This window comes from Thamnophis sirtalis, unplaced genomic scaffold (genome assembly GCF_051295495.1).
Source record: "Thamnophis sirtalis isolate CommonGarterSnake01/CBP01778 unplaced genomic scaffold, rThaSir2_p1.2 scaffold_14, whole genome shotgun sequence".
In the NCBI taxonomy this organism is placed as follows: Eukaryota; Metazoa; Chordata; class Lepidosauria; order Squamata; family Natricidae; genus Thamnophis; species Thamnophis sirtalis.
The window spans coordinates 46,888,824-46,912,376 of record NW_028261394.1 but is presented as its reverse complement, the minus strand read 5'-3'; the positions used below and the strand labels follow the sequence as shown (position 1 = coordinate 46,912,376).

Below are 23,553 nucleotides of genomic sequence, written 5' to 3'. Positions count from 1 at the left end.
AAGAGGAGGAGGAGAAGAGGAGGAGGGAGAGAAGAGGAGGAGGGGGAGAAGAGGAAGATGAAGAAAAGGAAGAGAAGAAGAGGAGGAGAAGAAGAAGAGGAGAAGAAGAGGAGGAGGAGAGGGAGAGGAGGAGGAGGAGGGGAGAGGAGGAGGAAGAGGAAGAAAAGAAAGAGAAGAAGAGGAGGAGGAAGAGAAGAAGAGGAGGAAGAGGAAGAGAAGAAGAGGAGGAGGAGAAGAGGAGGAGGAGGAGGAAGAGGAGGGGGAGAAGAGGAAGAGGAGGAGGAGGAAGAGGAAGAAAAGGAAGAGAAGAAGAGGAGGAGGAGAGGAAGAGGAGAAGAGGAGGAGGAGGAGAAGGAAGAGGAAGAAAAGGAAGAGAAGAAGAGGAGGAGGAAGAGAAGAAGAGGAGGAGAAGAGGAAGAGGAGAAGAAGAGGAGGAGAGGAGGAGGAGGAGGGAGAAGAGGAGGAGGAGGAAGAGGAAGAAAAGGAAGAGAAGAAGAGGAGGAGAAGAGGAAGAGGAGAAGAGGAGGAAGAATAAGAGGAGGACTGTAGAATATAGGTAATATTTTGAAGATGGCATCTAGTTGGTCCATGAAACATTCACACCAAGCTCAGAGAGCATCAAGGACTCCACAGTTCAACCCTGAGCTACAATATATATATTTTTTGGCAAACCAAGAACTCTTTGCTTGCTAAAGATCAACTCAGTAACACTTGCCTCTCTTTACGTTATACAACAAGGATCTGAGTTAGAGATTGCCATCCCAACAAATGATAGGCTTTACTCCAGAGTTGTGCTATGCAAAGGAACAAACCCTTGGCCGAAAGTAGAGGCCAGCCAAAGGCCAAAGAGGACCTTCCCTTCTGCAGTCCAATAGAGCATGTTAACCTCTTCAAGTCTTGATGCAAAATCCTAGGTCTGGTATCTTCTCACCTTCTATGAACCATGGATAACAAGACACAACGAATCAGAGCTGCTTTGTGATGTCTGTGTGAGGACATAGGCCAATTTTGACGTTTTGCTTCACGTCCTTCTCCAGCAAACGTGACCACCTATGAAGGCCGTTGGTTTAACTCTATCCAGAAGATAACAAGGCAATTGCGTTAATCTGCTCTACAGCTTCTTCACCACACCTCCTCCCCCAAATGGTGTGGAAAACATCGAAAGGCCAAGAGAATCGCGGTCAGATAAATAATCGGAACCATCCAGATGTTATCCCATCCTCATCTCCAGTAGGCCACCTCAGCAAAAGGTCAGCATCCAGATGGCTGCCATTCTACCGTCAAGCTGAACTCTCTTTCAGCAGGTCCTTCTCCGTCAACGGGGTCCAGGCGCCTTTTTGCCCCCCCTGGTTCCTGGCCCATTCAACCCTCAACAAACGGCCTTGGAGAGATAAGCCTTTCAAGGCCATCATGGCCTCTTCAGCCTTGGATCTATCGCCGTAGCTGAGGAACGCTTGATGCTGCGCGCCTCGCCAGGAGAGCCTCGCTGGAGTCACGTGGTGCATTCTGAGGGCCTCCTTCAGGTCACTCACCCTGGTTCCAGAGGAGATGTTGCCCACGTAGACAGTAGCAGAAGCACTGAGGTGGCCTCTTTCATCCAGTAAAGCCTCTCCTTCTCGCCTTGGTTGGGCCAAGCTGGTCTCCGCCTGCGACCTACTGCCTCCTGGAAAGTTCTCACCGGCTACTCTCAGTGTCTTCTCGGCGGTCAAAGTGTCAGGCCGTTCATCTTTGAGGTGGACATCTTTGCCGTCCAGCTTCTCTCGGCCGTGAAGAATCTTGAGGACTGGGATTTTCTGCAGTGTTTCCCGGCCGATCTAAAAGGAATAGAAACGCAATGAAACCAATGTCAGGGTAACAATTACACCTAGCACCCGAATTTTTCCAGGAGCATCACGAGGGCATCAAAAGACGCTTAAGAGGAGGCCAATCAGTCTGAAGAACAAGATGAGGCCAGGAAGGATTGTGTGTGTGTGTGTTTGTGTAGACTCTTGAGTTTGACCAACTGTCCTGTTGAAATCTCATTTCCTTCACAACTCTTTGCATAGAAAGAAGCAACATCTGTCTGTCTGTCTCTCTCTCTCTCTCTATCATTTATCTATCTATCTATCTATCTATCTATCTATCTATCTATCTATCCATCCATCCATCCATCCATCCATCTCTCTCTCTCTCCATGCATCTATCATATCTATATCTACCTATCTACCTACTATCTCTCTCTCTCTCTCTCTCTCTCTCTCTCCTATCTATCTATCTATCTATCTATCTATCTATCTATCTATCTATCTATCTATCTATCATCTATCTATCTATCTATCCATCCATCTCTCTCTCTCCATGCATCTATCATATCTATATCTACCTATCTACCTATTATCTATCTATCATCTATCTATCTATCTATCTATCTATCTATCCATCCATCTCTCTCTCTCCATGCAATCATATCTATATTTACATCCATCCATCCATCATCTATCTATCTATCTATCTATCTATCTATCTATCTATCTATCTATCTATCTATCTATCTATCTATCCATCCATCCATCCATCCATCCATCCATCCATCTCTCTCTCCATGCATATATCATATCTATATTTACATCCATCCATCCATCCATCTATCCATCCATCTATCTATCTACCTACCTATCTACCTATCATCCATCCATCCATCCATCCCTCCCTCCTCCCTCCCTCTCTCTCTCTCTCCATGCATATATCATATCTATATCTACATCTATCTATCTATCTATCTATCTATCTATCTATCTATCTATCTATCTATCTATCTATCTATCTATCTATCTATCTATCTATCTATCTATCTATCTAATCTATCTATCTATCTATCTATCTATCTATCTATCTATCTATCTATCTATCTATCTATCTATCTATCTATCATCTATCATCTCTCTCTCCATGCATGTATCATATCTATATCTATATCTATATCTATATCTACATCTATCTATCTATCTATCTATCTATCTATCTATCTATCTATCTATCTATCTATCTATCTATCTACCTACCTACCTACCTACCTACCTACCTACCTATCTATCATCTCTGCCTGCCTGCCTCTCCCCCCCAATCAAATTTACATACTGTAACCGTCTACTTATCATTGACTCATTTATCCTAATCCTGAAATCTAACTGGCAATTCTGAATGTTGAGAAGGTAATAGGTTCCTCTGCAGCTGTGAAAACTTACACAGAGGAATAAAAATAAAGAAGGGAAGGTCCTTGTCAAAAAATGTAACCGTCCCAGGGCTAGGACTATTGAGGATTCTTCTGATGTCCCATCAGGCAGCATTTGCCATCACAATCAAAGCCCACCCTGTATTTTGCTGTTCCTTCTTCCTCCCTTCTGTCTTCTCTGCTAGGATGGGGGGGTGGGACTTCATGGGAAACTCCCGTCCTGGTCCAGATCCCTGGCTGGAGAGGTAGCAATTTCTGGGATCAAAAAGGATTCCCTCCATCAAAGAAACAGATGGGGAGGAATCTTTTGCCTTCGGGCAGAATATGGACGCTTTCATCTCCTTTTTCCTCTGATAAGTGAAGATCGGCCAGATAAGCAGGCTCGGCTGCAGACCGATCTTGTCTGCTGGGGTGTCAAAATCGTCACCAAGATGAAAGAGTCTCTGGAGGTTTGGCCAGAAGCTGGCAGATTTCTCTTGCCATTAGAGGCCAGGGAGCCCAAAATGGCCACGAAAAGAATTTATGGAGATTGAATTCCGACACCAGAAGGATATGTGTGTCTGCCTCCCTCCCTCCCTGTGTGTGTGTGTGTGTAAGAGAGAGAGGGGGGAGAGGGAGGGAGGGAGAAATGGAAGGGAGACAGGAATGTCCATAGTTGAACGCAGTGACATTCTTGGTAGAAATAGGAAAAATAGGATGAAAGTCAATCTAGCTAGGTTGGTTGTTTCTCAACCTTGGCAACTTTTAAGAGGTCTGGACTTCAACTCCCAGAATTCTCCAGCCAGCCATAGAGTTGCAGAGCAGACCTACCTTATTCCACATGATTCCCCAAGGTTTTGGGCGCTTGCATTCTGTCTTGATGATCCTCGTTGGGGTAAGGATATAATCCACAGTTAGATCGTGGTCATCGAGAAGTTCTTCTGGAATATCCACTACCTAGTAGAGATGCCAAAATGTAGGATAATCACACAGGGCGTCCTTTAGTACCCTCAAAACAGGGGTGAAATCCAGCAGGTTCTGACAGGTTCTGGAGAACCGGTAGCAGAAACTTTTGAGTAGTTCAGAGAGCCGGCAAATGCCACCTCTGGCTGGCCCCAGAGTGGGGGGGGGGGAAGGGGGATGTTGCGGTATCCTTCCCCTGCCACGCCCACCAAGCCACGCCACGCCCACCAAGCCACGCCACGCCCACCGAGCCACGCCCACCGAACCAGTAGTAAAAAAAAATTGAATTTCACCACTGCTTCAAAGGACATTCTTCACTTATTCAAAGCATTTCCCTCACCCCCATTTCTACAATCTGGGGGGTGTCTTCGGAAATATGAACTTCAGTTCTGGGGGTTTCCCCAGTCACCCTGGCCATTTCCAAAACTCTGGAAGTTGATTTTCATGCGTCAACCCTGAGAAAGTGTCCAAGTTGGGGAAGGCTGATTTGAGATCCTAAGGATCAGCACCAGAAATGTGAACCCAGGAATCTGGACAGCAGATGAAGCTGTTGACAGAACCAGACAGAACCAGACTGGAGTTCACATTGTTCGGAATGATTTACCTTAATTAAAAGAAAGTTCTCCAGCATGGCAAACAAGAACATGGGACCTTCTGAGACGAATCATGTTGGATGTTCTACTTAAATGAACACCAGGCCTTTACTAGAGCTAGTGCAGCTGATAATGGAATCCAGATCACAGATTACTCTTTAGAGTACATAAAATTATATGAATAATGTATGAATATTTGAGTTAAAACGCTCGAGTTAACATGAATTATGTTTGTTGACTGTGGAAGAGATGCACAAAAGTCTATTTGTAACCAACTGATACACTTTCTATAGCATGTAAAGAAGGATGCTGTATTTGTTTTAAATTAAAAATTAAAAAATTTTAATTAAAAAAAAAGATTACATAAAATTAGTCTGTTGGTGATATTCTGGAAGCCATCAAGAAGAGGGCTATTCTTTGTCACTGATGAAAGTGAGCTGGGTCACCTCATCTTTTAATGAGAAATGTTTATCTTAGATCAGTGTGTTAGGGTTCCAAGTAATACACCCGTCGCAAACCGAACTCCAAGGCAAGAAAGAAGAACAGATTTATTGGATATATAATATTGGCACACGCTGGTGAAAACCAACTCTAAAGGTTCCCGCGATTTTCACCTAATTAAAAGTAATGTTTCCCCCCCCCCTTTCCCAAACAATCCGTCACATGGTCCAATCCGGTTGCCTGGAAACTTCACTCCTCCTCTTTCCAGCCACCTGGGAAAAAACGTCCTTGATTCTCAAGAGGAACTATTTTGTTTTGGCTACAAAGCCCCCAGCTATGTCTATTCCCCCGCTCCCTATTCCTCAGCACAATTGTACCAACACCGAAGCCTCCAAGATAAGCCCCGGATAGGCAGCTTCAGAGTTGACACAGTGTTCCTCAACCTCACCAGCTTTAAGAAGGGAAGACTTCAACTCCAGAATTCCACACGCCAAAGTTTCTAAGGTAGGGAAGCTTTGTCTGAAATCGCTCTCCCTCATCACAAAGTGTTGGGGCTTGCCAGCAGCCAGCAGAGCTGGCAGCACGATTGGACAATGAGGAGGTTGGGGAGGAAGATGGGCCAATCCTGGAGGCTGGGGAAGGCTCTGATGAGGGCTCTGCGTCAGAGGCAAAGAGGGGGCCAGGGCTGTCTGGCAGTTCTCAGTTGCCTTCAGAGCTAGAAGCAATGAGGCAGAGGAACAGCTGGAGGCTGTTCCCGGTGTGCGCATGCGCAGAGCTGCCAGTAGAAAAGAACAGCTCAGAAATCAGGGTCGACTTGGGAGTAAAGTCACAGGTAGAAGGTGATTGTCCCCTCCCATAGGAAACAAAAGAGGAGTGAAAGGGGAGTGGGCTTTTTCAGGAAACCATTCATTCATTAGTTTAGTTTCAGGAGTGTGAAGATCTGTCCGTGAATCTCAGAGACTCTGTGCCCAGCCTTTCCTTGCACAGCACCTCCTTTGGGAAATATTTACATCATGGCAGCTTTCCAAGACAGATAAGGTCTGTGGTCATAAATATTCCTTTGAAAGACTGTTTGCCAGGCCTTTGCTGAAGGTGAATGAGAGGAATTCACATTCGTTTAATAAAAGGGGTTTTGTCGGGACCAGGAATCTGCTTCATGTCCTTGGGAAGCCTAAGTCAGAACACAAAGGTTTTTTTAGCTTCCTTGCCGTAACCATTACCTGACAATCATGAACTGCTGTGATGACGGCTGTCCTCTCCCCCACTGCCCCCATAGAAACCATCATGGCATATTCCATGTCCGCGAAGCCTTCTCCTTTCCCAATCCTCCAGCCTACAGTAAGAAAAAGGAGCATCTGTCTAAAACAGGAATTCAAAGAGTGAGTCACAGCTGGGCCGAAAGGAAGAAGAGGCCCCTTCTCTTTCCCCCAAGCTGGTTTGAAGTCCTCCCGACGGGCAAATATCTCATCAAATCCCCTCTGAAATTGTCCTTCGGGGAGCTGTAGCTCATCATTTTGCAGGGAAAAGCTGAAATGTTAGCAAGGAGTAAGACGGAGAAACGAAGACTGCGTGGAAATTAGAAGCCCCAGGTTGGAGACCCACTAACCTTTCTCAGAAACAGCCACAGATCCCACCACAATCAGATCCACGTAGACTTTTGCATCTAACCCTACGGGGACACTATAATCTCTAACACCCTAAAAAAGAGAGAGAGAGAGAGAGAACAAAGAACAGACATGATAATCAAGAGAAGGAAAGCACTTCTGAAATCTCCCCTTTCTATGTCAACATCGTGGCTGTCCAGCCTTAGCAACATTAAGACCAGTGGGCTTCTCCTCCCAGAATTCCCTGCTGACTGGGGAATTCTGGGAGTTGAGGTCCAACAGGTCTTAACGTCGCTAAGTAGCAATAGCAGTTAGACTTATATACCGCCCTCTCTAAGCGGTTTACAGAGTCAGCATATCGCCCCCAACAATCCGGGTCCTCATTTCACCCACCTCGGAAGGATGGAAGGCTGAGTCAATCTTGAGCTGGTGAGATTTGAACCGCCGAACTGCAGATAACAGTCAGCTGAAGTGGCCTGCAGTACTGCACCCTAACCACTGCGCCACCTCGGCTCTCTAAGGTTGGACACCCCTGCTCTACGTGGACATGAACAATTCATGCCTTCAAGTAAGTAGGAATCATTGCTGGACCTCACATCATAACATCTGTTAGCAACTAAGATGCTCCGATTTTCCAGGTTGATTTTTGGCTACAATTAAGATTAGGGCAGAACATCGATCTAGGTTGTCATTTCCACACCGACCTTCTACTGGAGGGTATCAGTACTATCTCACCCTAAGAAAATAGAGATTGGCCTCTTCCAGGAGCTACTGTGATGTCCTCCCATCAGTTCTACTAGTGGGAAGATTTCAAGGGGACTCTGTATTTCCAGGGACTTTGCCCTTCTGGATCCAGGGAAATAGATGTCCTCCTACATTGTCCTTTAATGATGCTCCAAGAGGTGCTCTGATCTCCTCAAACATCTCGAAATTTGAGGGTCAGACTCATAAACTTTACCACCGTTGTTTTTTTTAAGGGATGCCAGCTCCATACTCACATGTCAGGTGCCCAAATACCTTCGCCAAATTATACAACTGGGCAAAATGTTTAATTTTATTAATTAGATTTATTTATTAATTAGACTTATATACCGCTTCATAGGGCTTTCAGCCCTCTCTAAGCGGTTTACAGATTTTTTAGCAAATTGAGTCAGCAACTTGCCCTCACAGTCTGGGTCCTCATTTCACCCACCTCGGAAGGATGGAAGGCTGAGTCAACCTTGAGCCGGTGAGATTAGAACCGCTGAACTGCAGATCACAGTCAGCCGAAGTGGCCTGCAGTACTGCACCCCTAACCACTGCGCCACCTCGGCTCTATGACATTAGATATGTCATTTTATTGTCCTATTTTTTTCCCCTCCCTTTCCTAAGAGCGAATTCAGCCAAACTATCTTTTTTTTACATTTTTATTCTAAGGGGCTGGTCAAAGGCTGCAATAAAAAATGCTTGATTTGTCATTTCAACACAAGAGGGCAGCAGAGCGACATGTTGAAGTAGACTATTACAGTGTTTCTCAACCTTGGCAACTTGAAGATGACTGGACTTCAACTCCCAGAATTCCCCAGCCAGCATTCGCTGGCTGGGGAATTCTGGGAGTTGAAGTCCAGTCATCTTCAAGTTGCCAAGGTTGAGAAACACTGGACTATTAACACCACGCAATCCCGCCTCACTGGATTCTGATACTTACTCGGGAGGTGGCACAATTTCTTAGGGTCTCCTTCGTGGCCCCCGGAGGAGGCACAATTCTGTTGAACAGCCCGGTCCGCAAACGTGGGGTGGGCACCAGGAGTGTTTTCCTGCCCTGCAAGAAAAGGAAACAAGTCAATGGACCAGCCCTCCAATTATACCCCTGGGTTGTTCTCTGAACTTGATTGCCTCCTTGTTTTCTTACAGGTGTCTCATGGCCCAGCTAGATAACATCCCTAGTCCTAACACTGATGATGATGTCTAGTTAGGTAATTAGATGTCTGCAAGAAAGAGACCAAGCTCAGAGAGCACTAAAAACCCCACAGTTCTCCTCCTCCTCCTCCTCCTCCTCCTCCTCCTCCTCCTCCTCCTCCTCCTCCTCCTCCTCCTCCTCCTCCTCTTCAACTCCACTTCCTTCTAGCACTGATAATGTTCCCCAGTTGGGTCATGAACCGTCTGCAAGAAAACCACCAAAGTCTCTAGAAATTTTAATCTGGATTAGAAATGGCAAACAATTGGGGTTTTTTTTCTCTGTCTTTTAAAAACAAAAGGGAAGGTTAACATATACTTTGGTGATTATTAACTAGAAATGTCAACATTTTTCCTTTTCTCTTTAGATTGTTTTAGATTTTAAATGGTCATTTTGTTAGCACATATTAATAGATTGTTTAGAGATTGTTGCCTTTTGCGTTTGTGGAGAGAAGAGGAGAGAAAAATGCAAATAACCCCTAGTTAACTATAATAATAATAAAGATATGTTAGAGAGAGGAAATGTTAGATGTCCTACTAATTGACTTTTTCTTTTTCTTAGAATATGTTATAAAGATATAAAGATATGGCAGATTGACTGGATCTGGGGGAAGGGGGGAAAAATGCCAGCAGGTGGCTGTGTTTTTGAAATCTTAACTAAATGAAACTTGTGGTACGGTGATAGTAAAATATATAAATTTTTAACATATACAATTTAAACTGAATGGAATATATGTGATGGTGGACAGAACGCACGAAATGTACTTGTGACCAATGGATATGCTTTCTACAAGATGTAATGAAAGATGATGCTTTTCTTTTTGTGCTTTTCTGTAATAAAACTAATTAAAAAAATTTATAACCCCCCCCCCACCAAAGTCAGAGAATATCAAGTCCTCCTCCTCCTCCACTCCTCACACCCCACTCCCTTCTAGCACTGATGATATTCCATAAGTGGGTCATCAAAATGTTTGCAAGAAAAGAATCAACTGGGAAGTTGGGGGGGGAGGAGGAGGAGGGGGGTTGGGGGGGAGAGTGGGGGGAGGGAGGGATATATACTATGTGTTAGATTTCAATGCAATGTGACTTCACATGTATACTGTTTTTCTCTAATTTCTCTGTAAAAATAGGATAAGTTAAGTTCATTGACATATAGTGGAAATACACCAAGGGGAGGAGGAGTGGGATAGAAGAAAGATGGGTAGAGAGGGATGGGAGAGAGGGTGGGAGGGAAGGTAGAGCCGAGGTGGCGCAGTGGGTAGGGTGCAGTACTGCAGACCACTTCAGCTGACTGCTAGTTCAGCAGTTCAGCGGTTCAAATCTCACCGGCTCAGGGGTGACTCAGCCTTCCATCCTTCCGAGGTGGGTGAAATGAGGACCCAGATTGTGGGGGTGATATGCTGACTCTGTAAACCGCTTAGAGAGGGCTGAAAGCCCTATGAAGCAGTATATAAGTCTAACTGCTATTGCTATTGCTAAGGTGAGAAGGAAGGGAGGGAGTGGATCGGGAGAGAGGAGTGGTAGAGGGGGAGGGGAAGTAGGCTAGAGGGGGATGATGGAGGGAAGATAGAAAGTTGGAGGGGGGTGGAAGAAAGAGGTGTATGGAGAGTGGAAGAGGTATATTGGGTTTCTATTTTTTGGGGTATTGTTGACAAGAGGAATTGCTGCGATTATTGTTTAATGTTGTATGGCGTTGGCTATGCACAGTATATATGTGAGTGTATGAAAATGAAAAAATGGAAAATAAAAACATTATCCAGAAAAGAACCAACTAAAGTCAACACGCAGGACTTTGCAGTTCAACCCTGAGTAAAGCTCCCCCACTTAAGATTCAAGACGAAGTAGGGAAATGATAAGACAAGTCAAAAAGGAATATATTAATAGATAGTAGAAATACACCGAAGGGAGGAGTAGAGGGATAGAAGAAAGAGGGGTAGAGAGGATGGGAGAGAGGATTGGAGGGAGGGTGAGAAGGAAGGGAGGGAGTGTATTGGGAGAGAGGTGTGGTAGAGGGAGAGGGGAAATAGGGTAGAGGGGAATGTTGGAGGGAAGATGGAAAGTTGGAGGGGGGCGAAAGAAAGGGTGTATGGAGGGTTGAAGAGGTACATTGGGTTTCTATTTTGGGGGGTATTATTGACACAGGAATGGCTGTGTTTATTGTTTAAGAGCCGAGGTGGCGCAGTGGGTAGAGTGCAGTACTGCAGGCCACTTCAGCTGACTGCTAGTTCGGCAGTTCGGTGGTTCAAATCTCACCGGCTCAAGGTGGACTCAGCCTTCCATCCTTCCGAGGTGGGTAAAATGAGGACCCGGATTGTTGTTGGGGGCAATATGCTGACTCTGTAAACCACTTAGAGAGGGCTGAAAGCCCTATGAAGCGGTATATAAATCTAATTGCTAATTGCTATTAATGTTATATGGCCCCGGTTCTGTACAGTATATGTGTGACTGTACGAAAATGAAAACGGAAAATAAAACACATTTACATGGAAGTCATTAAACGAGATGGCGAGGACAATTTTGAAGACCACAAGAACGGAGCAAGTGAAAGTTACAGAAAAGGAGAATATTCATTGCGGGCGGTGGTTGCAATGGCTAAGTAGACGACATATTTGGAACGATTAGTGCTGCGTAAGGTAGAGAAGATGACCTCCGATCTGCTTTTCTTGAGCAATGGAATCACGTTTACCTGCAGCATGGACAGGCGGATCCCCTCCAGAGGTTTGTCTGGATCCACCTTCACCTCCCTGGCTTGATCAAACCCTTCCCAGCTTTTGATGGACACACCCATTTGGAAAGATCCCTGCAAGGCAAAACATGGAGCTACTCACTTCCAGAATTAAAAAGCGGATGTCCTTCTGGGGAGAATCAGGGTTGGCTTTGACTGTCCTGGCACTCCGGAATTCCCCCAAATCTGAAATCCCCACACAGGCGAGAGAAGCTCCCTATTGGGTAAGACAGCTCACATCAGTGAAGGATCCATTCAACTATGGATACTGTCTTCCTTCTACTTATTTATCTAGGCTACTGTTTCTCAACCTTCAGATCTTGAACAGGTGTGGACTTCAACTCCCAGAATTCCCCAGCCAGAAAAAAAAACTGAGTCACAGCGCCCTGGTGGTGCAGTGGTTAGAATGCAGTACTGCAGGCTAACTCCCTGCTCACTGACAGGAGTTCGATCCTGACCGGTTCAAGGTCAACTCAGCCTTCCATCCTTTCGAGGTGGGTAATGTTTATGTGCTCTGGTTATGCCTCTTCAAGTTGTCAAGAGAAATACCTTGAAATTAGGAATCCGATGGTGGACCGGTCTTGGGAAATCAGCCAGGTTCTTGGCTTCCATGTAATCCCAAATTTTGTTTCGGATGTCCCATTTGGAAACTCCTCATGAGGGGAAGAAGAAGAAAAGGGACCAAAATTACCCCTGCGTTTTTTCAAATCCAGTTGGGGTTAGCTTTAAATTGCATGCTTGGTTATCATTCATTATCACTTTGCTCCTATCACACTTTAAAAGTTATTTTTTTTTTTTTTGGATTTTGGATAAAAATATGATGGATTATGCAAAATGTTTTTAAAAAGAGGATAAAGTTTACCTCTCAGTTATTCTTGTTAGGTATAACTACTGATTGTACTGTCGTAGAGGCTAATCTGATTTTGAACCTAACAACGGCAGCAAGACTGTTGGTGGCGCAATACTGGAAGAAGGAAGATTTGCCTACTATTCAAGAATGGACGTTAAAAGTAACAAATTTATCAGAGATAGCAATAGCAATAGCAGTTAGACTTATATACCGCTTCATAGGGCTTTCAGCCCTCTCTAAGCGGTTTACAGAGTCAGCATATTGCCCCCTAACAATCCGGGTCCTCATTTTACCCACCTCGGAAGGATGGAAGGCTGAGTCAACCTTGAGCCGGTGAGATTTGAACCGCTGAACTGCAGATAACAGTCAGCTGAAATGGCCTGCAGTACTGCACCCTAACCACTGCGCCACCATGGCTAAAATATCAGCATATTTTAAGGACTATTCAGATGAGAAATATAAGCTGGAATGGAGAAGATGGATTGATTATATTCAAAATAAATATGGGACTAAGAAACTCCAGATAGCTTTTGACTGAAGAAGCAAGGAATGACATAACTTGTTTAGAGTTAGCTTAACAAGAGAGGAATTAAAGTACAAGTGAGGATGATGTTAAAGTTTTTTTAAAAAAATATTTGTAAAAGCTTGTTAAATTTTCAATAAAAATATTTTTTTAAATTGTTTTTTTTCTCTCTGGAACGCAAAGCATTTTCTTCCGTGGCTGGGGATGATGGGACATATAATCCCACTCTATTAGGAAGGCAACAATTTAGTAAAGGATGAAGGATGAAGGAGTCAACGAATGCTGTGTTTCTCAACTCTGGCCCCTTGAAAAGGAGCGGACTTCAACTCCCAGAATTCCACAGGCCTTTGTCTTCTTCTGTCCCCCTGCTGGCTGGGGGATTCTGATAGTTGAAGTTCAGATGTTTGCGAGTTGCCAAGGTTGGAAAACAGACTGAATGTGAGTATTTGAGGGGCTGCCACAAAGAAGAGAGGAGCCAACTTCTTTCCCGAAGTACCAGAAGGCAAGAAACAATGGATGGAAATTAAAGAGAGAAGCAACTGGAATTAAGGAGAAACTTTCTGATAGTGAGAACGATTAGCCGGTGGAACAACTTCACCGATCTTCAGACGTTGTAAGCGCTCCATCACTGGAGGCTTTTAAAGAAGAGACTGGACAGTCATTTGTCTGAAAGGGTCTAGGATCTCCTGCTTGAGCAGGGGGGTGGACTAGATCAGTGTTTCTCAACCTTGGCGACTTTAAGTCCTATGGACTTCAACTCCCAGAATCCCCCAGCCAGCATAGCTGGCTGGGGAATTCTGGGAGTTGAAGTCCACAGGACTTAAAGTCGCCAAGGTTGAGAAACACTGGACTAGATGACCTCCAAGGTCCCTTCCAGCTCTATTGTGATTCTGATTCAATGGAAGCTACCTCACTCGGGCAACCATCAGCTAAGTTCATCCACAGGGGCTGCATAGTTCCGATGCAGTAGCAGGCTAGGTCGTGAGAATGCACCCAAATCCGGGCCGAGAGGAGGAGGGTCAGTCAGTCCCCAAATCTCCTAACTGCCGAGCTAAAGATCGGTTCCTCTCCCTTGCCTCGCTTCCCTTCCTATAAAATCCTGCCTCTTACCGGAGCTTCCCATTCGCTCCATGCTCCTTGTCGGCAGCAACCGCCAGAGCGAGAGCAAAGAGCCGGAAGTCAGTTACATTGTATCCGAGCGCTTCGTCCATCGGTTACATTGTAGCGCCTCCTCTCAGCTCCCTCGGCCACGTGTTTGCTCTGACTACGGCAGCCGAGGGGGGACAAGCCACCGAGCGTCTCCTGCCTTTCAGTCTCCTCCCAGGACGGCTGGGCTGGATGGAAAGGGCGGCTCTCTGTAGGGTCCGCATCTTTTCCTCCTGCGGACCTCTAGATTTTCGGGAAAGGAGGTCCTGCGAAGTTTAAATCAATTCTTCCTTCCTTCCTTCCTTCCTTCCTTCCTTCCTTCCTTCCTTCCATCCATCCATCCATCCATCCATCCATCCATCCATCTCGCAGGCTTTCAACTCAAAATTAAGATGAATTATTGTACTTACATCGCTGGAATATGTTTTCAAAATTGTATGTTCTTATTGCTAGTATCCTTCCTTCCTTCCTTCCTTCCTTCCTTCCATCCTCCCTTCCATCCATTCATCCATCCATCCATCCATCCATCCATCCATCCATCCATCCATCCATCCATCCATCCATCCATCCATCCATCCATCCATCCATCCATCCATCCATCCTTGGAAGCTTTCAACTCAAAATTAAGATGAATTATTGTACTTACATCGCTGGAGTATGTTTGCAAAATTGTATGTTCTTATTGCTAGTATCCTCCCTTCCTTCCCCTTCCCTCCCTCCCCCCTCCTTCCTTCCTTCCTTCCTTCCTTCCTTCCTTCCTTCCTTCCTTCCTTCCTCAAAGTATCCATCCTCCTTCTTTGGGAGTTAATGGACGGAGAAGGACAGACATCCCGTTCAATTCAATTCCTCTCCGTATTATTAGTCCCCTCAAATCGGATTACTGGGGTTTGATCCATTCCTTGAGTTGCTAGTCCTCATGGGGTAGTAAGCCATGCTGCCTGGGATTCGGAATGGGACGCTATAGCCCAGTCCTTCTGGAGGAGGTGGTGGTGGTGGTTCTCCATTTCAAAGTTAGCCCCATTTTTTTGAGGGAGGGGGCACAAATTACTCGACTTCTCCCTCCTTTCTTCGCACCGTGCCTGGCTCGGGAAAGCGAAGTCCTGTTTTGTAACATTATAGCAATAGCAATAGCAGTAGACTTATATACTGCTTCATAGGGCTTTCAGCCCTCTCTAAGCGGTTTACAGAGAGTCAACATATTGCCCCCAACAATCTGGGTCCTCATTTTACCCACCTCGGAAGGATGGAAGGCTGAGTCAACCCTGAGCCGGTGGGATTTGAACCGCTGAACTGCTGATCTAGCAGTAGCCTGCAGTGCTGCATTTAACCACTGCGCCACCTTGGCTCATTATGTAATGTTCATTTTGTGAAACCTCTCAACGCGTGTTGGAAGCTTTGCTCCATACAGACGCCAGCACGCAGCCATAGCTATTTGCACATATCCTGACACTCACTCACTCACTCTCTCTCACTCACTCTCTCTCTCTCTCTCTCTCTCTCTCTCTCTCTCTCTCTCTCTCACACACACACACACACACACACACACACACACACACACACACACACACGTGTTTATTACATGAATCTTTTTTTAGTCACCTAATGGGTTGGTGGGAGTCCACATATTTTAAAGTTGCCACGCCTGAGAAACTCTGTTCTCTAAGTAGGAAGAGACTATTGATAATCACGCCGTATTTATTTATATACATCATTATTATACCCAAAGGCAGGCGTGTGCATGTGTACTATCACAGTCCATACACAAGGCGGCGCTGTCTTCAAAGAGACTAAACTTTTTTCTTTCAAAAAAAAGAGAGAGGTTACAATTCATTCTTTTGACCTCTAGAGGGCAGTACACTCCAGGGAGTGACGATTGCTGACCAATCGCGGCGGCTCCGCAGACGGTATTAACGCTGCATTTACCTATTTCTAAGGGGAGGGAGGGGGTGTTTTGGGGGCAAAGCGGCGCGGTTGTCCTCGCCCATCACTTTTGAGGTCTTTGCATTCTTGGAACAATTTCACAGGGCAGGGAATGGAAAGGAAGCGATGTGCGTAAAAGATGCCAAATGCCGTGGATCCAGGCGGCGTGTTTTTCATCCCCGAAGGAGGGGAAAGTTTGCGCCAAGACTTTAGGCAAACTCGCTCACGCGGCGAAAGGGCCCCATTTCCCCGTATTTTTTTTTTTTAATTTACAAGACAGGGTGGTGTCATTTAGGATCAATAATTAAGTGAATGCATGCGTCTGCAGGGATTTTATTTAAAAAGACAAAGGGCTTTTTTTTTATCCATCGTGAAATTTAAGGGAAAGCAATAAATATCTTTCTTTTATTTGGGGTAATTTAATACAAATGTCCTTTCCAGTAAATTAGCCATCAGGAATGTAGGTAGAGCAAGTAAGATCATTGATTCGCCAAGAGAAGAAAAGTTACTTTGTGCTTCGAAAATTCTATAAGGTCTTTCTTTATAGTACGCATTATGATAAAAAAGTAACACATAACTATATCTCACCACCAACCACAATTTCTGCCTGTTCCTTCTAGTTTAATTCCCAAACCGGACCGATTATTTTAATTCATGTTTTCGACCAATATTTAATTAGACATTGAAAGGTTGAATTAATCCTTTTCATCATCAAGTAAAACACAAGGAAGAGCTTTAAGAATATCACAAAGATAACATTTTCTTGACTTAATTTAATACCACTAATTTATTGAACCGTTTTCACCCCTTTGCTCTGTCTTTTCAAATAAGGACGTCTCCTCGCCCCTCCTTCCCCCTCCCCCAGGAAAAAAAGTGAGAAAAACCGAAAAAGAATTATTTTATTTTTTTTGAAGGGATTTTCCAATCAGTTCAGCAAAACTTCCTTTTAGTTTAAATAATTGTCCCTCAGTTCCCTGCATTTCAAAATACCAATATTCCTCGGAGTTCTTCCCCAAAAGAAGTCAGTTTTTCCGAAGCTGCGTTTTTTTCCCTTTGTAACTTTCATTACTGAAGCGTTGCAGTTTCCCAGCTTCGCTTCCCCAAATATAAACCGCTCTGAACTCCTGAGAAAAAAAAAGCCGTTCCTTTTATTATAAATAAAAACATTTTAAAAGGCATATAGACCATTTTTAAACTGGTTTTCATTTTAAAAGCATGCGCTTAGTGGATTAAAACCGCTGCTTCTAAAATTGGGGAAACCCTCAGAAAACAATCGGGCCTCGCCTCCCCCTCCGTTTCATCTTTCGCCCTTTTGAAAAATGTTGCAATTGTGGCCACAATCCGTGCAGAAAATCCACACAATCAGAATGTACAATATTCCCAGTTTAGGAACGCGCCTCCGAGCGCTTTCATCACCTCACCCAACCTCATTTGCTTAAAAAGCCAGGAAAAGTTCTTTAAAAAAAATGTTTGCAAAGAAAATATATAGGGGAGACTTTGGAATAGGGTCACCTCCAAAAATTCGGGTTCCAGTTTCTCCTGACCTCCCCCTCTTTAAAAAACAAAAGGTGGTAAAAGGCTTTTTCAGCTGTAGCTTTTCTCTACCCCTGGTTCCCCCTTTTGCCAAACCAAACGAAAGGAGTTCTTGCCAACTTGCGAAAGGCACAAAAGTCACACCGGGTTAATTATCCGGCCCTTGAGGGTCTCTAATGGAATAATCAAGAGGGGGAGGGGGCCGTGGAGGGAGGGGGAGGAAAGGAAGGTTGGGGAAAAGGCGACGAGGAGGAGATGCAGGCCAATTTTATGAAATAATCTTCGCCCCCCGTTATCGGTGCGAGGATTAAGCCTCGTCGCCTTCTTGGAAGAAAAAACCACGCAGCGCATTTCGTTCCGGGCGCGAATCCTCTGCGCGAAATTCCTTGCCCCCCCCACTCCCACCCATCCTTCCTCGGCAGGAGCCCCCCGCCGCCATCCCTTAATTCCAGGTATTTAGGACGGAGGTGTTAATTGAGTTTAGTACCGAAGTGCTAAATAAGCTTCTTCGGAATTCTTCACCCCACTGAGCAAGTTCCGCGGAGCGAATTTGGGTTCCTTGCGGGAGGCCTAGCCGCTCGCTCACACGTTTCAGAACCTTGGTTTCCCCGCGAAGAACGGTCGGTGTCCCGTGGGAAAACCCAGCGGGCTGGCCCGGACCTTTATTTTCTCTTTAAGAAAAGTTTCGCCCCTCGCATTGAGCGGGCTGAGATTCCATCCCCGATTAGGAAAGTTGGTCCTGACGGTGGTTAACGAGGACGATGGTGGTTTAATAAGGGTGACACTTTGGGGCAGAGGGGGGGGGGGGGAGGACGGATCGCCCTCGTCCCGCAAAGGACGGGTCGAGCCAGCGTTGCCTTCTCGCCCGCCCTTCGCCTCTTTCTCCCCCGTAGGAGCTCCGAGGGGCCCGCAGAGGCCTCCCCCCAGCCCCGCGCCTAACCCCGGGGTGCTCCCCGGAATCCCGGTGTCCTCACGGCGCCTTCCTCCGTCTCGCCCATTGGCCGAGCAAGACCCCGAGCCCGCTGCCATTGGACGGCGGCGGAGGGAGGGGCCAGCGAGGAGTCAAAACTGGCCTTGCCCACGAGAAGTTTGGAAAACTTTCCCCGGCCCTGGATGCGGGGACTTGGCTTCGCGCGGGGCGCTGCCGAGGCTCCGGAGAGGCGCGCGCGCTTTCATTTATTTTTTCATTCGGTGCGCTTGTTTTTGTTTACACGCCGCCGGCGCTTCACTTTCGCCCGGAAAGGACGGGGAAGGCCGAGTCAAAAGCGTCGGAGACCCAGCCAGCCAGCCAGCCAGCACGCTGCCTCTGTCCTCGTCCTTTGGACTGCTATTTTATTTCGTTCTGCGAGAATTTTTTCCCCCTCCTCCCGGCTTTGGGGGCAGCGCGAGCAGATTAGATATTTCGGACCTGCCGGGGTTTCTATCTACACCCCCCCTCCTTCCCTCCATCGTTTTAACCAGGCCACATTCGCCCTCCTCCTGCCCTTTTACGACGGGGGGAGGGAGGGAGGAGGAGGAGGAGGAGGAGAGCGAGCGGGCCAGGAGCTGAGATTGGAGCTTTCCGAGCGTTTTGCCAAAGATATAAAGATGAACCAAGCGGGATCAGCTCGGGCCTGTTAACCAAGAGGCGAGGAGGCGGCCTTCGGCGGAGGAGTCTGGAAGCGCTCGGGGGTCTCCGGAGCAGGGCGCCCCGTTGGCAGAGGGGCCGCCTTTCCTGCCGGCTCCTTCCCTACGACCTGTCTCTCGGAGCGGGGCCAGCAGCGGGAGGCCTCCTCGCCCTCCCGGAGCTGGGACAGCCATGCAGGCCCGCTATTCCGTCTCGGATCCCAACGCTCTGGGAGTGGTACCCTATCTGAGCGAGCAGAATTACTACCGGACGGCGGGCACCTATGGAGGCATGGCCGGCTCGCTGGGGGTTTACGCCGGCCACCCGGAGCAGTACGCGGCCGGCTTGGGACGCTCGTACGGGCCCTACCCGGGCCACCAGCCGGTCCAGGCTCCGAAGGACCTGGTGAAGCCGCCTTACAGCTACATCGCGCTGATCACCATGGCCATCCAGAACGCGCCGGAGAAGAAGATCACGCTCAACGGCATCTACCAGTTCATCATGGAGCGCTTCCCCTTCTACCGGGAGAACAAGCAGGGCTGGCAGAATTCCATCCGCCACAACCTCTCGCTCAACGAGTGCTTCGTCAAGGTGCCCCGCGACGACAAGAAGCCGGGGAAGGGCAGCTACTGGACGCTGGACCCCGACTCCTACAACATGTTCGAGAACGGCTCGTTCTTGCGTCGCCGGAGGCGCTTCAAGAAGAAAGACGTCTCCAAGGAGAAGGAGGAGAGCCCGCGGGAGAAGCACCACAAGGAGCCGGTCAAGGCCGCTTCGGAGCTGGCTAAGGAGCCGTCGCCCCCGTCGGTCTCGGCGCCCGTCCCGGCTTCGTCGGACAAGAAAGTGGTCATCAAGAGCGAGGCCTCTTCGCCCGAGCTGCCCGTGATCACCAAAGTGGAGACGCTCAGCCCGGAGAGCGGCAGCGCCCTGCAGGACAGCCCGCGCAGCGTGGCCTCCACGCCGTCGCTCTCCACCGAGGGCTCTTTGCCCGGCGAGCCCCACCAGGCCCACCAACCTCACCCGCACCACCACCCGGCCGCCGGCGCCAATGGCTTGCCGGGCTTCAGCGTGGAGAACATCATGACTCTGCGGACTTCGCCGGGGGGCGAGTTGAGCCCCGTGGGCAGGACGCCGACGGGCCTTTGCGGCTCCTCTTTGCCCCTGGGCTACGGCCAGGCGCCCGCCTCGTCCATCTACAGCCAGGCCTGCAGCCAGGGGGGCTTGGGCGAGGCCGGAGGCAGCTACCAGTGCAGCATGCGCGCCATGAGCCTCTACACGGGCGAGCGCAACGCGCATCTCTGCGGCGCCGGGCCGCTGGAAGAGGCCGCCGCCTCGCTGTCGGAGCCTCCGCCGCAAGTGGCCAACGGCGCCCCCTCGCCCCTGGCCGGCCTGAACCTGGCGCAAGGGGGGCAGCAGCAGCAGCAGCAACAGCAGCAGGAGACGTCCCTGCCTCCCAGCAACCATCACCATCAGCCCACGCACCACCACCAACACCATCATCCACTGCCGCATCACCAAGCCCCGGGCCAAGCGGCCGCTGCAGCCGCCGCCGCCGCCGCCGCAGCATCCTGGTACCTCAACCACGCATCGGAGATCAACCAGCCTCTCCCCAGCCACACCTTCGGCGCCCAGCAACAGAGTTTCCCCAACGTGCGGGAAATGTTCAACTCTCACCGGCTGGGATTAGAGACCTCGACGGCGCTGAACGAGCAACAGGTGAGCCCCACCACCTGCGAGCTGTCCTACCGGGCTCCTCCCTCCATTTACCGCCACTCCGCCCCTTATTCTTACGACTGCGCTAAATACTGACTGGCCTTATTAAGCAGACAGACAGACAGACAGAGGGACAGAGAGAGACCCCGGGAAAGGGGGCCTCGCCCCCCCCAAACTCAGCAGGCGGACAATAGAAGGAAAATTAGGCCTCTGATTTTATTTTTTTTAAATTAGTTGGGGAAAGCCAACCAAACTGACTCTGGTTTTTATTTCCCCAAAGCAAAAAAGAAAGAACAAAAAAACAAAAATCACCCCTCCCCCACTTTCCCGTCCAAAGTCAATAAAAAGGACCCTAAAATTCGATCCCCCCCCCAACGACTTATTTTCCAGTCCAGTTATTTCTGTTGGGGGGCGGTGGGGAGTAAAACAGCCAACACTAGAAACGAAAAAAGAAGAAAGTGATATGAGGTGTGGGCTTTCTTGAACATAAATATTATTATTATTAATAATAATAATAATAATAGATGAGTCAAAAACGGATATTAAATATGTTGGCGATGGTGGGCAGTATAAAATCGCTGATTCCAGAAGGACGGCTTATACAATTTTGAAAAGGGGGAGAATAATAATGGACACGCTACATAAATATAAATGTATAATGTGTTGTTTGGTTGGTTTTGTTTTAATGAGGGGATTATTCCATTTATCGCGTTGTAAATATGTGTGTGGATTTTGAATTAGGCTTCCGTGGAGGGCCGTTAATATAATATTTAAAGTTGAGGTCACTGGATTATTCCTCTCTCAGCCCCCTTTCCCCCCCTCCCAGCTGCCAAATGAATTATACTTTTCCTCTTATTTCTTTAGTTTTATGTACAAACTTTCATTTTAAAAAAAACCCTCCTTTTTAAAGTTAGTCTTTTTTATATATATATTTGAATAATTTATTTCCCCCTTCCTTGTTGAATATTTCCTGCCTCCCAAAAGTGGAATAAGAGAAGTGGTGGGGTGGGAAAACCAAATGTTTTTCTTTTTTTTTAAAGTGGGGAAAGAGCGAGCAGAGGTGAGATTTATTTTATTTTTCTTGTAAAATAGAGTCCTTTTTTCTTTTCTTCCTTTGAGCCTTTCCAAAGTCATCGCTTTGATTTTATGTGGTCTTCCAATTGTTGTATTCCATCCCTTGGACAAATAAGAATAATAAACCCGTTGCTGTTTATTTCTCCTTTGAAACCAAAGTGCATTTTTTCTTGTGTGAATTTTTGCAGTTTCCTGGCCGGCCCAAACGCCTAATTCCCCAGTCTTGGGAAGCTGCAGATTTGAGGCGTTGCAGACTAGATCCTGTGTGCAGGGAAGGGATCTCGGGGATGGGATGCGGGATCAGCGGAATGTCGGAGCTTTAGGTTAGGCTTATAGAAGTTGGACTGGCCGAAATATTTAGACTGGATCTTGTAGCTTGCCCTTGTCAATCTCAAACAAGCCGCTTCCTTAATTCGGTTTTAAGGGAGCTCCACCGATGGCTGTGATCCTCCGATATAGATCAAAAGTTTAAACCCGACCGAGCAAGGCCAAATGGCGGTGCAGAGCAAGAGGGAAGGGGGTCTCGGGCTTCCCACCCACCCACCGAAGAGAACCTGGGCCTGAGGCGGGTTAGAGTAAAGGGAGAGGTAGCGCTTCCAACCTCCGTAGGAAAGCCCTTTCGTGGGTGGATCGGAAATCTCGCTTTCCGCGCGGCAGCCGCGGTTGAGAAACTCTTTCCCAATTGGGGGGGACTTCGCTGTCAATAAGGCCCAGCCGGAAGGGTCCATAATCCGCGCTGTCGAGAAACTGGAAGGACGCGGAATCCGGAGCCGCTCCGAATCTCGGGAGAAGTTAAGACTAGGTCAGGTTTTTTTAAAATATATATATAGTTTTAGGAGCTGCTTAAATGCTCCTCTTCCGACTACGGGTCTCGGGATTATAAATGCTTGATTTATTTAACTTAAAAAAAAAGTTTGAAGTGTGAATTAACCTGGGAAAGGTTAATTGGGAGCTGGTGGAAACAGAAGAGCCGCGGCCAGTCTGCGTCTCTTCCTTTTGACTCCCAGCCCCGCCAGGGGAACAAGCTAGCCAGGATAATTTGGTAGGCAGAGAAGGAAGAGAGGAAGGAAGGAAGGAAGACAAGAGGAAAGGAAGGAAGCAAAGAAAGGAAGAAAGAAAGGAAGAAAGAAAGAGAAAAAGAAAGAGAAAACCAGGTAGGCAGAGAAGGAAGAGAGGAAGGAAGGAAGGAAGGAAGATAAGAGGAAAGGAAGGAAAGGAAGAAAGGAAGAAAGGAAGGAAGGAAGAGAAAAAGAAAGAGAAAACCAGGTAGGCAGAGAAGGAAGAGAGGAAGGAAGGAAGGAAGATAAGAGGAAAGGAAGGAAAGGAAAGGAAGAAAGAAAGAAATAGAAAAAGAAAGAAAGAGAGAGAGAGAAAACCAGGTAGGCAGAGAAGGAAGAGAGGAAGGAATTGATGAACAAACGAAGGAAGGAAGACAAGAGGAAAGGAAGGAAGCAAAGAAAGGAAGAAAGGAAGAAAGAAAGAAAGAGAAAAAGAAAGAGAAAACCAGGTAGGCAGAGAAGGAAGAGAGGAAGGAAGGAAGATAAGAGGAAAGGAAGGAAAGGAAGAAAGAAAGGAAGGAAGGAAGGGAAAAAGAAAAACAGGTAGGCAGAGAAGGAAGAGAGGAAGGAAGGAAGGAAGATAAGAGGAAAGAAAGGAAAGGAAGAAAGAAAGGAAGGAAGGAAGGGAAAAAGAAAAACAGGTAGGCAGAGAAGGAAGAGAGGAAGGAAGGAAGGAAGA

The 23,553-nt window shown here is 47.2% G+C and overlaps 2 protein-coding genes across 2 annotated transcripts; one reads left to right on the top strand and one right to left on the bottom strand.

Moving 5' to 3' along the window:
• Positions 1 to 458: 458 nt before the first annotated feature.
• On the bottom strand, positions 459 to 14,050 carry MTHFSD (methenyltetrahydrofolate synthetase domain containing). Its single transcript, XM_087728878.1, has 8 exons — positions 13,935 to 14,050; positions 12,001 to 12,104; positions 11,413 to 11,526; positions 8,479 to 8,592; positions 6,794 to 6,884; positions 6,408 to 6,520; positions 4,022 to 4,147; positions 459 to 1,814 (listed from the first exon to the last, which is right to left on the bottom strand). The coding sequence occupies exons 1-8, from the start codon at positions 13,954 to 13,956 to the stop codon at positions 1,281 to 1,283; spliced, it is 1,218 nt and encodes a 405-aa protein (XP_087585004.1). The 5' UTR covers positions 13,957 to 14,050; the 3' UTR covers positions 459 to 1,280.
• A 4,829-nt stretch (positions 14,051 to 18,879) lies between these two features.
• On the top strand, positions 18,880 to 21,955 carry FOXC2 (forkhead box C2). Its single transcript, XM_014071356.2, has one exon. The coding sequence runs from the start codon at positions 19,222 to 19,224 to the stop codon at positions 20,836 to 20,838; it is 1,617 nt and encodes a 538-aa protein (XP_013926831.2). The 5' UTR covers positions 18,880 to 19,221; the 3' UTR covers positions 20,839 to 21,955.
• Positions 21,956 to 23,553: the final 1,598 nt, after the last annotated feature.

What these genes read in the sequence shown, in the direction of transcription:
- MTHFSD (XM_087728878.1), bottom strand. Translation starts at nt 13,956, where the DNA reads ATGGAGCGAATGGGAAGCTCCG. An exon ending in GGAGCGAATGGGAAGCTCCG is followed by an intron (nt 12,105 to 13,934) that starts GTAAGAGGCAGG and finishes TCCCCTCATGAG; the next exon opens with GAGTTTCCAAATGGGACATC. An exon ending in TCCGCCTGTCCATGCTGCAG is followed by an intron (nt 8,593 to 11,412) that starts GTAAACGTGATT and finishes CTTTTCTTGCAG; the next exon opens with GGCAGGAAAACACTCCTGGT.
- FOXC2 (XM_014071356.2), top strand. Translation starts at nt 19,222, where the DNA reads ATGCAGGCCCGCTATTCCGTCTCGGATCCCAACGCTCTGGGAGTGGTA.